Raw genomic sequence first — 13,924 nt, forward strand, 5'->3', positions numbered from 1 at the left:
GGATGGGTTGGATCATCTGATCATTGTAATTTTTGCATGGTAGCCCATGAAATGTGTTGAGAACTTAATGGACAGCTCAGATCGATCAATTAGACTGTCCATGTAAACCAATGCAACAAGGAACACTATAACGTATAGTGCTCTGAGAGCACTGGAGCATATCTCTTGTATTATAGTTTATCCATCTCTCTTGTGAGCTGTGCACATAGTTGCCAGGAGACGCTTACTTCTGTTGGTTTTGGCTGGACATGCAATTTGCCATATGGCTGCTACCAGTCCTTTAGTTCACTTTGAAGCCTACAATTTGTATATGTATTTGCAATTGGAGAATTTCATACTATTTCACAATTATGTTAATTTGTAAAATAGAATTTCTTATGTGTTTATATGTATGGCCCTTTTTATCCAGAATAAATGTTCAATGATACTGTTGCTGGCCACATCTATAAAGAAGCTAATTGAGTTTTTGATTGTTTAGTTAACGGAAGATGGTTTCATACTTAGATCTTCTGTGTTAAAGTTTCAATCAAGGGGACTGATTTTGTTTCCCTGTTGCCTGTCTGTATGTCATTGTTGTTGATGTAATACATGGATTGAAATTTCAAAGCTTCACAGCAAGGAGAGCATGTTCTCACCTCTCTCTCTCTCTCTCTCTCTCACACACACACACACACACACACACACACACATGTAATACATAGCTTCACAGCAAGGAGAGCATGTTCTCACCTCTCTCTCTCTCTCTCTCACACTCACACACACACACACATGTAATACATAGATTGAAATTTCAAAGCTTCACAGCAAGGAGAGCATGTTCCCACATCTCTCCTCTCCCTTCTCTCTCTCTCACACACACACACACACATGTCCAAGGCGTGCACATCCAGTCATCCATAGAAATTCATTACGTGCATGCAAGTGAACATACACATGTGTGACTTTTTTGGATGGGAACTTTAGAATCTTTTGTGTGTCTACTTCTCTCATTGGCTTCTGTTCTGGTTAATTTTGTTCTTCTTATTATGTTATCTACTATCTTATATAAGATAAAATTATAATTTGGTTCTCAATCTCCACTTGTTTCTCTTTTTAGTTGTTTCTTAATTTTTGTTTGCCTGCATGTCCAGAAGATCTATTTCTTTTGACTTCTGTGAGGGCTTCGTTTGTAGTTGGTCAAATTCTTTAATGGCCTTCGCTGTAATTAACCAGAAACTAACTATGAATACAATCTTGCATGGTTTGTTTGAGCAGGTTGTTGGCCATGAGACAAACCTTGTTCCAAGATGTCGGAGAATATATGCTCATGCACATGATTACCATATTAATTCTATTTCAAACAATAGGTGGGTTGGATACTTTGTTTCTTTGAATAGAGCATATTTTGCTTTTGGATGACCTTCTGGTCTTTGTTTTGACAAAAGGAATATGAATTGTTCATTTGTTTGACGTACATTAGTATTGCAAGTACCTAACTGCAAACTGCTTATTTGTGGTTGTTGAAAGTATGTGAAAACCAATGTTTTAATGGTAGGTAGTGCACATGATATTGCACATTTGAGAATGGGAAATACCGTGGGATATTAATGGGAAATATTTTGGATATTGTGTAAAGTAGAATGAGGGAAACACCATGCACATGATATCCCAAGTGTTGGGCTTTTTGTTATGTTGTGAGTTTTGCTGAGGTCAATCGAATTGGGTAGAGCTGTGGGGAGGATGTCTCTTCTTGCTGGGCTTTGGGCTATTTGGGGGGAAGGAACAACAGATGTTTTCTGGACATTTATGGAAATCCAAGGGGAACCTTTCTAAGGGCAAATCCAAATGTAATAGCATGGTCTGCGGTCTCTTCCAATTAAATTTAGAGGTTTGTAATTAAGCAGATTAGGCTTGGGTTGCGTTGTAATGTTTCTTCTTTCTTTTTCTGTTTTCTTTCAGCCTTGCTGCTTCAATGAATAAATAGTCACCCTTCAAAAATAAAATAAAAAGGGAAAAAAGAAAAAGAAAAGTAGTATGAAGGAAACTTTAAAAATGGTGGAATTTTTCAATGAAAGCTTCAGGAGCTATTGAAAGACACGATTACACATTTTGAATTCAAAACATTACAAAAAAAATAAAAAAAATGTATGCCATGGTCTTATTTCCACGTGACTCTATAACGGTCATTCATTTTTATTTTTTTTTAAAGGAGGAAGATGTACAAAATGTATGCCACAGTCTTAGATCCACCTGACTTTGTAATGGTCATTTTTTTTTTTTTAAAGGAGGAAGATCTATCGGCCCCATATAGGCCATTTAATAACATTCTTCATTTAAAAAAAAAAATTATAATCATGATAGGGTGTCCCCACCCCTTTATTAAGGCAAGATTAATCCTTGCGGATGCATGCAATCACCTGCAAGCCACATGCATAGGGTATATCTCAGGGAGGGGAATTGAACTCGCGTTTGTGGGGGAGCAAACCCACGACACTAACCATTCGCTCAAACCCTGAAGGAAGAGGAGGAAAAAAAAAAAAAAAAAAAAAATCTTATGAGGAGGAATTATAAAAAAAATCTTACGATTTACGATAGTATTTGTAATTCAATATGATTCAACCCCTATTACGATTTGCAATATGATAATGATTTTGAGAACACTACAGTAAAAAAAATAATAATAAAAGAAAAACGATTTTGACAACATTGTCACCAACAAAGAATAGCTTGAAGAAGCGTTCTTCATATTTCAGTCTTTGTTTCGCAAAATTATAGAGTACATTGAACATGAAAATTCTATTGTGCACCAGCTTGCAAATTCACAGGTGCGGATGAATAATTGCTCCCTGATGATCCTTCGATAGAAAATTAAATACCATTTTACCCAATGTTATTCATAAACTATAGTTTCAAATTTTCAATCAAGTGATAAATTATGATGATTATTAGAGGGTGACTGGTAAGGACTTTGGAGAAGTATCAGTTGTCTTGGTTTTAATATTAATGGAGATTGTTCTGAGTCAGTCTGGCTCCAGACCTCTGGTTCATGTTCGGTAGCAATGGTTTTCTAACCTATTCAGTCTAGGTACATCCTAGGGTGTCCTTTTTCATAGTTCTTTGGCAGTAGTAATAACTGGAGATTCCACAAGTTTGAGCTTTTTGTTGTGGAATATTTGTCTTATAGAGGTGCATGGGTGCTTTCTCTAGTGTGACGCGTGTACCACGCGGCACTAGACACATCTAGATACTTGACCAACACACCATATATTGAGTTATGCTACTCCCTTTTAAATGGCAATTCGACTGGGACAGTTTTCAACATCGGTTGTCTTTACCATAAAAGACACATGCCTGGGTCCGAATCTGTTGTTCCAGGGACTGTTTCTTCCGATGATACCCCAAAAGCTACATGCGTTGGCATTGCGTTTCAAGGTGTTGCCAAAAATAATGGGCTGTGTGATTGCTGACCCATTTTGTTTCTTTGGAAGTATGGATACTCTGGTAGTTTGGTTATAATTTAGTTGAAGAATATTATTATAGCACACACTTGTGTATACTTGTACAAAATCTAGGTATGTAGCGAGTCAGCTGCAAGGCAAGCTTAGAGTAGTCACAAACTGGTTCCTCCTATTTTGTTGTGGGTATTTTGCTAAATTCTTGTAGCTCTAGGATATAATGGGTAACGTATATGTCACAAAGGAATGTTTAGACATTTTTTTAATTCCAATGTTTTGCACAAAGCCTAAAGTCTTTTTTTTTTCAAAATAATCCAACCCAACTATAAGGTCAGAATAGCAATATTTTAGGCAAAATTTTATGAATGTAATTGGGTGATTGGTTAATCCTTCCGAGTGGGATAGGCTGTCAAAGCCACTGAACAGGGTGGTGTTAAATCCTTCTTTTAGATGGTATATTCTCTCTTTCTATATGTATGTTTGTATATATAAAAAGGTTTATATAGAAGCGGGTCATTGACTCATTGTTAATTTCTTTTGGATGGTTTGAACTTATACCACTACTGTATTTGTAATATCTGGACACATATACATTCTTATGGTCCAGGTTGTTGTAATAAATGTGATATTTCAGCAACCAAGTTTTCAGATCCTTGGGCTTGAAATATTTTAACTCTATCCCATCTTATCGCATATAATGCATCATTAATACTCAATGGGATATTGAAATTGATGTCCATTCTTATTCTAATCCTTGTACAACTTGTGTTTGTGTTTCATTCATTCACTCGCCAAATATTCTGTTCTGTTGTCCTCAGTGACTGCGAGACATTTATATCAGCAGATGACTTGCGAATCAATTTGTGGAACTTGGAGATAAGCAATCAAAGTTTTAATATAGTTGATGTAAAGCCTGTAAACATGGAGGACCTCACTGGTATGCATTGCCAATTCTTGTTCCAAGTGATTGTGATTTGGTATAATTTCACTTATGTTTGAATCTGTTAATGTTTCATATAAACTAGAATGCCATTACTTCCTTTTTCTTGATTTTGGTTTGGTATATGATTCTATAGTTTATTATTTATTCATTCATTTATTTATTTAGTTGAAGGAGGGAGGGAGGGAGGGAGATTCACTGGAGGAAAACCAACTCTCCAATATCATGGCAAAAGTTAGTAAAAAAAAAAAAAAAAAAAAACGTAACTTGAATTTTTTATATAAATATATTTTTGAACTTTTTAAATTTATTTATTAGTTACAACAAATATCTTAAATATTTTTATTTTCAGCCAGATTTCCCAATAATATCCCCAGGAAAACCTCAAAATTTGAAATCTTCCGAGAAATTTCTGGACCAAGAAATTGCCAAGAACAGCATTTGCCACTGGCAAGGACCCGATTGACTCAGGCATCACCCAACAATAATGAAATAAGTCTAAAAAGATCCCTCAGATGGTGTGCATGAATAAATGATCCACGGACTCAGCATCCTGAAGGCATAAGTCACATTTTTATCATCATTTTCCATTTTCGAAGGATATCGATGGAGAGCACTTACCCTTTGCCCACTAACCAACCAAAGACTAATCTGAGGGGAACCACAGAATGACCAAATGGGCTCTATTTACTCACAAGATTCTTGTGGACTGGGAGAGCAAATTGCTGACTGAAAAGATCTAACTGTGAATCTGCCAACCTTTCTAGTCTCCAAATTAACCATCCCTTTAAGACATGAGCGGAAGCTGACATTGCAGAGGGTCCAGCAAACCCATCATCTCCTCCATCTGAATGTCATCCATATTCTTTTAACAAGGTGGAGCTAGTAATTCAAAAACAGTTATTGTGTAATGGTGCTGCCTGTTGCATGATACGGGGCCATAACACCCGATTTGAAAAAAAAAGGCCCTGTAACTGCCATAACAGGCTGACACATTGCCGCCCATAACGGACCAATATGGGCCTGTAAAGGGCTGGTACATTTTTATATATATTTTTTTTCAATTAGAATTTTGTTTTGACTGTTTTATCTCTCTCAAAAAAAGAAGACCGTTTTAAGGCCATAACAGCCTTTATGGGGGTGTATTGTAATTTCCATAAGGCTGGCCATCATGGCCACCGTTTCCGTTATTGAATTCCTTGAGGTGGAGCCTAAACCACATTGCCTCCTAGCACTTACAAGCACTGCAAAACAAACAATCAAGCCTGGAAAGATAAGACGAAGCGGCCTCTCTGCACACCAACTGTCCTTCCAAAAGCCAGTATGGGTTCCGTTGCCCACCGGATATGAGTTTTCCTTCTTGTACAGAACTGCAGTTCTCAAAATTCCATGGGAAATGCTTGACGCACTGTAAATTGAGATTTAGTGACCCAACCTCCCCCCTGTCCCATATTTGCATAAAATAACTTGTTTCCGTAAACTGTCCTCTTCCACTTTGAACCTCCATAGCCACTTCCCCAATAATGCTACATTCATGGATTTCAAATCCACAATACTGGCCCCTCCCCCACTGGTAGGCCTGCGGGCATTGTTCAATTCATAAGACGAAGTTTGCCTCGTCTTCTCACCCTCTATGTTGAAAATGAAGCTTTTCCAATCTGCTAATCACAGATGGCAGGCAATGCTAAGGGCCAGTTTTGGGTGTAAGAAGAATTGAGGGCAAAAGTGTCCATCCACTGCCCAGAGTGAGAAAGGGGTCTCTCACTGGCTAGCATTGTTTTCTCAATTTGGCTTGCATTTTGCGAATGGGAAAAATTAGTCTGCCTTACCATCCACATCTTGTGGAATGCATGGAAAGACTCCACTTCTGGAACATGTTCACAGGTCCATGCACATTGATAATCCAATTCTGTGGTATGTCCAAACAGGTCCTAAATCTCACACACAGACCATGCCTTCTTATTTCTTCTTTCATGATGGTTGTGTGCCTAACTATGGGGGATATTTCATTTTCAATATCTTGGCTTATGTGCTCGGATGATGCCTAAGAATCCCTTAATCAAGCCCTCATGGGAGCATTCCATTTATCCAACACAAGCCTAATATGCATTCAATACCTGGTACTTTAGATGCAGTCTCATAGAAGCGAGTGCCATGAAGAATTTGCATTTGTTGAGATATTGGGATAGTTTTGCAGAATGTTAAACCAAAGTATCAACAATTAAGTTTTTATGATTAACTAAAGTAGTTCATCATGAAAATTCTATCTTTGTTTTCTTTTCTGTTGAAGGTGATATGATGGTAATTCTTTTTCCTTCCTAAAGCATTCTCGTGGAATATTACATCAGATGACAATGTAATCCAATGTTTCAAACTCAATGATCACAATATTTGTGGAATGCTTTTGCTCATAGATAAGACAATACTTGCAAGTATGCAGTGCAATAGGTTGATAGCTTTATTTAAGTCCTATTTTGGGCTTCATGCTTTAATGTTATTTTACAACCAAGACTTTACTAAATTTGGATTTTTAGCTTATTTGGTCAGTATACATGTATGATCTATTCATTTTGCAAGATTACTTCCCACCAGTGTTTTAAATAGAAAATAGCATGTGGCATAGCGTTCACCCCTTTGAAGCATGAGGCATAAGCTACATAGCCTGTAGCGTAAGCTATACAACTTCTGGATTATTAATCAAGGTGCTTGGTTGCACCATTGTCATGATATTCTATACCAGATTAGGCTGATTAATAATGAAATTTAACAAAATTTTATGATACCTGGTGCAATAAAATGCATCCTAAAGTAATAGGAAAGGGAAATTATTAAGTATAAAGGTAAAGAAAGAGCAATGAAATTGATTTAATATTGCTAGTTATATTATTTTACTAAAAGCATTAAAAAGGTTAACTAATTTTTATTGGAAATGGAAAAATGTAACAAATCATTGAAAACATCATGTGAGCTACATAGCGTGTAGCGTATGCAAATTATGATGTAGCATAGGCTACATGACACTTAAGCTATTTTCATGAGCTACAAAGCGTTAAGGCTATGCTACACTTCGTAGCGTAAGCTACACGCTACATAGTGTAGCTATTTAAAACACCGCTTCCCACTTACTCAATTACTCTATCGAGGAATTGCTGGTTGGGTATTCAGTGGTTAGCCCATACTCAATTCCTCATTCAAGGAATATGTCAGGCTGGTTTCGGAAGTAGAGGTCATAGGAAGGAAGCACCCTAGGGATTCTATATCCATGGAAATGCAATTTACATAGTATGATGTTGAAAACCCTTCTATAACTGATGTGGACAAGCTTGCCTTGGCCTTTTTAGAAGGTCATGACTATCAGATGTCAGTCAAATGGTTCATGCGATGACTATACATGTTCCTTTGGACCCAATGGTTACAATTGTTCTTCTACTGGACGTCATCTCATCTTAGCTGCTGGACATGGAATGGACACCACATGGATGGACTTGGATAGCAGGCCCACACCATCCATTCATCTGTGAGTGGCCCCACCCTGGTGCATGTTATTAAAAACGGTTACATAATGGTAACAATGGGACCCGTTATGTGATATAGGGCTGTAACAGCCATTAGGGCCATAGGGCTGGCCGTTATGGTCACTATTTCTGTTGTTGAATGCCTTGCCTTGGCGCATGATTGTGTGAGTGGCATGACACGTGGTTCCATGGGTATTGCATCATCAATGGTGTCCGCAAGTAGGATCCACATGGCTCGCGCAGCAAGGTGGACTCTCTTTTACGCCTTTGCTTCTCTCTAAGTGTTTGCCTTTTTTAGTTTTTCATTTAATTAGAGAACATGTGTCAATTCCTTATTGGACTTTTCTTTGTTAGGTGACTCACGCAAGCTATAGCCGATTGCTATGGTCGGTAAGGGTTTCTTTCATTTCTTAGATATATAACATATATTCTCTCATAGTAAGAGGGGAAATGACTTTTGATTTTGAATTAATCTTATTTCTTTGAAAGCTTTGGCTTTTGTGAAAAGAGAGGAGAGTGGATGTTGCCCCTCCTTGATCTTGCATGGATTTATCCACGTGTGAGGTTTATTGTCTTCTTCCCTCATTTAAATCGCTCTGATTCTTGCAAACTTGGACAATCACAATTAATCCTTTTAGGTTTGATTCTGAGATTCTCCCTTGGGTTAGGAAAACTTGACCTTAAGTTTTGTTTACTCTATTCACTGGATGTATCACGTACAAATGGTACAAGGTACTTGATGTTGAACATGTTTGACATCTTGATGTGGCTAGGAGCTTGAAGTTGGTATGCATTGTCATTTATGTTCTTCATAATCTGGTATGGTTCAATCTCTCTCCTTCAACTTGTTGTACGCGTGATGCAGGACACGAAATTTAAGTATGAGATGCAAGAATTCAGGCTTAGATCATACTAATTCAGAAATAGTTACACAAATTCCACATCCCACATGACAATCCAAATCATTCAATTAAAAAGGGGAATCTATGCGGGTTCAGGCCGACATATGCTAGGACTGGAACAATAAAAATTATAAACCAAACGATGTCAAAGGGAAATAGAAATCAACCACACATGCATAAAAATCAGTCCCTAATCCAAGGGATTCCCCAATTTCAATTCAAGGAACCCTAAGGTGAAAAAAAGGGACAAATAAATTAGGGCTAATGCAAACTAAGACTAGAGTTTAGGAAATATGAATGAAAAGAGGAAAACCAGAGGAAAACCTGACTCTGAGAAAGCTCCTGCGTGCAGATGGTGACGCGGGGCTGACGCACGTGCGCGGGTGGGCTGGCCGCATGTGTGATGGAAGCCCGCCTCCCCAAAGTGACACCCAGGCCTTGGTCGGACAGGGGAGACCTCCAATCCCTCAAAGTTTGACAACGATCCGACGTAAGGTCGATGTGTAGTGCTCTGCCGAAGTTTCAGCCCTCCTATAGGTCCAGATTTTGGAAACTGGCTATAGGGTGATGAATAGCTGTAAAAAGCTGAGAAATTCAAAGCAATAATAATGATAAAAGATGAGATATATGGATGAAAGAGGGTAGGGGCGGATGGAGATAGATGTGGCTTCACACCATGGTAGTTAGCCCTTCGAAGTAGGGAGGGTTTCGCACCCACTTTTGAATTCTTTTACAACTCACGAAGAGAACAGGAAAATAAAGTAGAGATTTTTATTAAACTTGAATGAATGAAAATAACTACAAGGGGTGCCTATTTATAGGGAAAACCCTATACCCCAAAATTCGCACCATGTGCACAACCTATTACTTGGCGATGAAGTAAACTAAAATAAAAACCAAACAAAGAAATCTAAAGCGTTCACGATGTTTTAAATAATAACAATAAGCAAAACCTAAAATATACAATCAATCCAACGAGTGGGCCACGATCATGAGATCCCATGATGGACTTTTCTTGATTATCGGGCCCGCCCTTTTAAAGCAAAACTTCATCTTCTAGTTAGGAGGCCCTCTCTGGATGTCGTCATCGAGCTAGATCGATGGTGGGGCCCTCCTTCTGCGTACGTACGTGCATAGGGGGTGTGCGTGCTCGTGTGCGCATAATGTCCCCATCAATTCTCTCCGGCTGCGAAGATTTCGCTACTGGCAAAATAAAACTCCTGAACCGATTCAGGATGTCAGGATCAAGTCTCTGAAGCTCTTCCTCAGTGAGCCACGTTCTGTCTGAAGCTGAGCGTGACTTCCATTTAACCAGGTACCTCTGAAACCCGCCGTCCGACGTGGATATTATCCGATGGTCCAGAATATCCTCTATTTCCTCTCTAGGTATGGGAAATGTAGGTATGTGAGGTAGAGGCTGAGAAAATGGGTCGGGAATGGTAGGTATGGGACGTAGTAGCTGGGAAGATGGGTCAGGACAGGTAGGTATGAGAGATAGAGGCTGGAAAAATGGGTCGGAACGGGTAGGTATGAGAGGTAGAGGTTGGAAAAATGGGTCGGCAGGGGTAGGGATGAGACGTAGTATTTGGGAAGATGGGTCGGGACGGATAGGTATGGGAGGTAGAGGCTGAGAAAATGGGTCGGAGGGGGGCCATGGATCAATGGAAAGGTCTAATGAATTAGGATGGTTAGGCAAAAGGCTGGACAATACATCAATGGCCCCTTGAAATGCAACTAGATCCTCCACATTGAATGTGGAACTAATTCCCATGCAGGGTGGAAGATTTGCCACATAGGCATTGAGACTGTTTCGTTTTATAATTTTGATGGGTCTAGCACTACGCTCGTGTAACTTACGAACCGCCTTCGGAGGATACCGCTCGGGCCTGATGCGGACTATCACAGAGTCCTTTACATTGAATTCTTTGAAACATTTATCCTGGTCTGCAGAAAATTTGTAATGTTTATTACTAGTAGTGATCTTCTGCCTGATTTTTTGATGCCATGAATGAATGTGATGCACAAAAGACTCTGTAGGCTCTGATGGCCTATGGGACAGTGACATAGGGACAAGATCAATAGGTTTCTCAGGTTTATAATCAATAACGACTTCATAAGGACTGAGACCGGTGGACTTATCGACAGAATTGTTAAACGCAAACTCGGCTGTAGGTATTACGGTGTCCCATGTTCTGGTGTGCTCTATATCCCTCCTAGGGGGAGACTCATCCGGTAGATCATCAGGAAAGACATCATGAAACTTATCTATTACCGGAGTGGCCTCAGTGGGTAACTCTATACTAGCCTCTGGGGCCCTCTATCTAGCCACAAGGCCATACGTGTTATGCCAATCAAAATAGTGGTCTTGATGTCCCTCTTGGGGTGGGTGCACGGGTGCATGCCCATGACTAATTCCTTGGCCACCTCCATTCATTGGTCTATCCTCCTGGCTACTTGCCTGAGGTTGGACATCTACCCTAATGCTGGGATTTGTCCCAGCGGAGGCCTTTAGTTGGGTAATGCGCACATCAAAGTGATTAAAGCGTTGGTCTATATATTGTTTATAGCGCTTACCCAAATACTCTATCTTCTGGGACAACTTGTTCAATGACTCTAGCGGTTGCTCCATGTTTAGTGTAGGGTGCAAGCCAAAACCATGACCCGTACGTGGGCATACACTGGCTAACTCAACCTAAGGACTTTCTATGACGACTATATGCAACTAAGTAAGGCTAAATGATCCTTTGTGACTCTATATGAGGGAACTATGCAGAGTTACTAAAATCCAGCAATATAGCTGTCAATTAAAGGGATAACAGAAATTCCAACAGCTTGTATCAGGATTTATGGACCTCTAAAAAACTATATATGATGAGACTGGATGCATGATGACCTAAATAAACTAAACCCTAAATATGTAATGAATCCCCCTCTAAGAACCCTAGGCTCTGATACCAAATTTGATGCAGAACATGAAATTTAAGTATGAGATGCAAGAATTCAGGCTTAGATCATACCAATTCAGAAACAGTTACACAAATTCCACGTCCCGCATGACAATCCAAATCATTCAATTAAAAAAGGGAATCTATCCGGGTCCAGGCCGACACAGGCTAGGACTGGACCAATAAAAATTATAAACCGAACGATGTCAAAGAGAAATAGAAATCAACCACACATGCATAAAAATCAGTCCCTAATCCAAGGGATTCCCCAATTTCAATTCAAGGAACCCAAGGGTGAAAAAAAGGGACAAATAAATTAGGGCTAATGCAAACTAAGGCTAGGGTTTAGGAAATATGAATGAAAAAAGGAAAACCAGAGGAAAACCTGACTTGGAGAAAGCTCCTGTGTGCAGATCGTGACTCGGGGTTGACGCACGTGCGCGGGTGGGCTGGCCGCACATGTGATGGAAGCCCGCCTCTCCAAAGTGACACCCAAGCCTTGGTCGGCCAAGGGAGACCTCCAATCCCTCCAAGTTTGACGACGATCCGACGTAAGGTCGAGGCGTAGTGATCCGTCGAAGTTTCAGCCCTCCTATAGGTCCAGATTTTGGAAACTGGCTGTAGGGGGATGAATAGCTGCAAAAAGCTGAAAAATTTAAAGCAATAATGATGATAGAAGATAAGATATATGGATGGAAGAGGGTAGGGGCAGATGGAGATAAATGTGGATTCGCACCATGGTAGTTAGCCCTTCAAAGAAGGGAGGGCTTCACACTCACTTTTGAATTCTTTCACAACTCACAAAGAGAGCAGAAAAATAAAGTAGGGATTTTTATTAAATTTGAATGAATGAAAAGAACTACAAGGGGTGCCTATTTATAGGAAAAACCCTACACCCCAAAAACTTGCACCATGTGCGCAACCTGGCGATGAAGTAAACAAAAATAAAAACCAAACAAAGAAATCTAAAGCGTTTACAATGTTTTAAATAATAACAATAAACAAAACCTAAAATATGAAATCAATCCGACGAGTGGGCCATGATCATGAGATCCCATGATGGGCTTTTCTTGACTATCAGGCTCGTCCTTTTGAAGCAAAACTTCATCTTTTAGCTAAGAGGCCTTCCCTGAATGTCGTCATCGAGCTAGATCGATGGTGGGGCCCTCCTTCTGCGTACGTACGTGCGTAGGGGGGTGTGCGTGCGCGTGTGCGCATGATGTCTCCATCAACGTGCCAGCTGGAAAATGATCTTTTGTAAAGACTGCCATACACAGTCACCTTTCTCAAATGTGACCTTTCTGCGGTGTTGATCTAGGGCCACCTTGTATTTCACTTTGCTTGCCCTGATCCTCCGCTTTACCTACTATTGCAAAGACTTCGAGATGTGCTTATTCTTCTGCCTTTGTGCTAGTCCTTTAATCAATATCAGAGTAAGATCCAATGCACTTGTTGAATTCTTCTGAAACTATTTTAAATAGACTAAGGTATGTGGTATGGTTCCTTGAATGATTGAAACCTAACTTGGCCTAAGGCAAGACCTAAGTCCCATTTTCTAGGCTTGTCACTAACCAAACTACAAAGCGAATTCTCTAAACTCCAATTTACAACTTCCCTTTGCCCATCTGCTTATGGATGATAAGCACTGATGAAATTTAGACGGGTTCCCTTGAGCTTCCACAGTCTGCCAAAATTGTCCCATGAACTTTGTATCATGATCCAATGTATGCTGCTTGGAACTCCATGCAAAGGTACAATATCCTTGAAAAAGTGATTTGCCACATGTAAAGCATCCATCAATTTGTAACAAGACATAAAATGAGCCATTTTCGATAAGCTATTGACAACTACCATGCTTAAATCCATTCCTTGCTGAGTATGAGGAAGTCCTAGGACAATATTAACACGAACGCCCTTCCTAGCACTGACAAGCCTTGATAAGTGCAAGTCTTGTCCTTTCCAAAGTGTTCTTCACCATGTAATTCGGTTATGAGTTGGTTGCACAAAGAGCATTCTCACTAGTTGAGGACCTCTGAAAAGAAAACCATCCTGCATAAGAAAACTTGTCGATTCTCCTTGAATGGATTGAAGTATCTTCTCGAAATCTAGGTTGCCCGAATACATCTCCTCGAACATGTGGAAACCAACTACACTAGCTTTCATGGTAACCAGCAAATTGGTTCTTTGA

The 13,924-nt window shown here is 39.6% G+C and overlaps 1 protein-coding gene across 4 annotated transcripts in view; it reads left to right on the forward strand.

Annotated features, from left to right (window-relative positions):
- LOC131229792 (serine/threonine protein phosphatase 2A 55 kDa regulatory subunit B beta isoform-like) overlaps positions 1 to 13,924 on the forward strand; it is a 37,964-nt gene that overhangs the window by 15,538 nt on the left and 8,502 nt on the right. For all 4 annotated transcript variants that reach the window (XM_058225808.1, XM_058225809.1, XM_058225811.1 and 1 more), the window contains 2 exons: positions 1,255 to 1,346; positions 4,253 to 4,371. In XM_058225808.1, the coding sequence (XP_058081791.1) occupies positions 1,255 to 1,346; positions 4,253 to 4,371 (211 nt within the window). The remainder of the gene's footprint in view (positions 1 to 1,254; positions 1,347 to 4,252; positions 4,372 to 13,924) is intronic.

This window comes from Magnolia sinica, chromosome 16 (genome assembly GCF_029962835.1).
Source record: "Magnolia sinica isolate HGM2019 chromosome 16, MsV1, whole genome shotgun sequence".
Classification (NCBI taxonomy): Eukaryota; Viridiplantae; Streptophyta; class Magnoliopsida; order Magnoliales; family Magnoliaceae; genus Magnolia; species Magnolia sinica.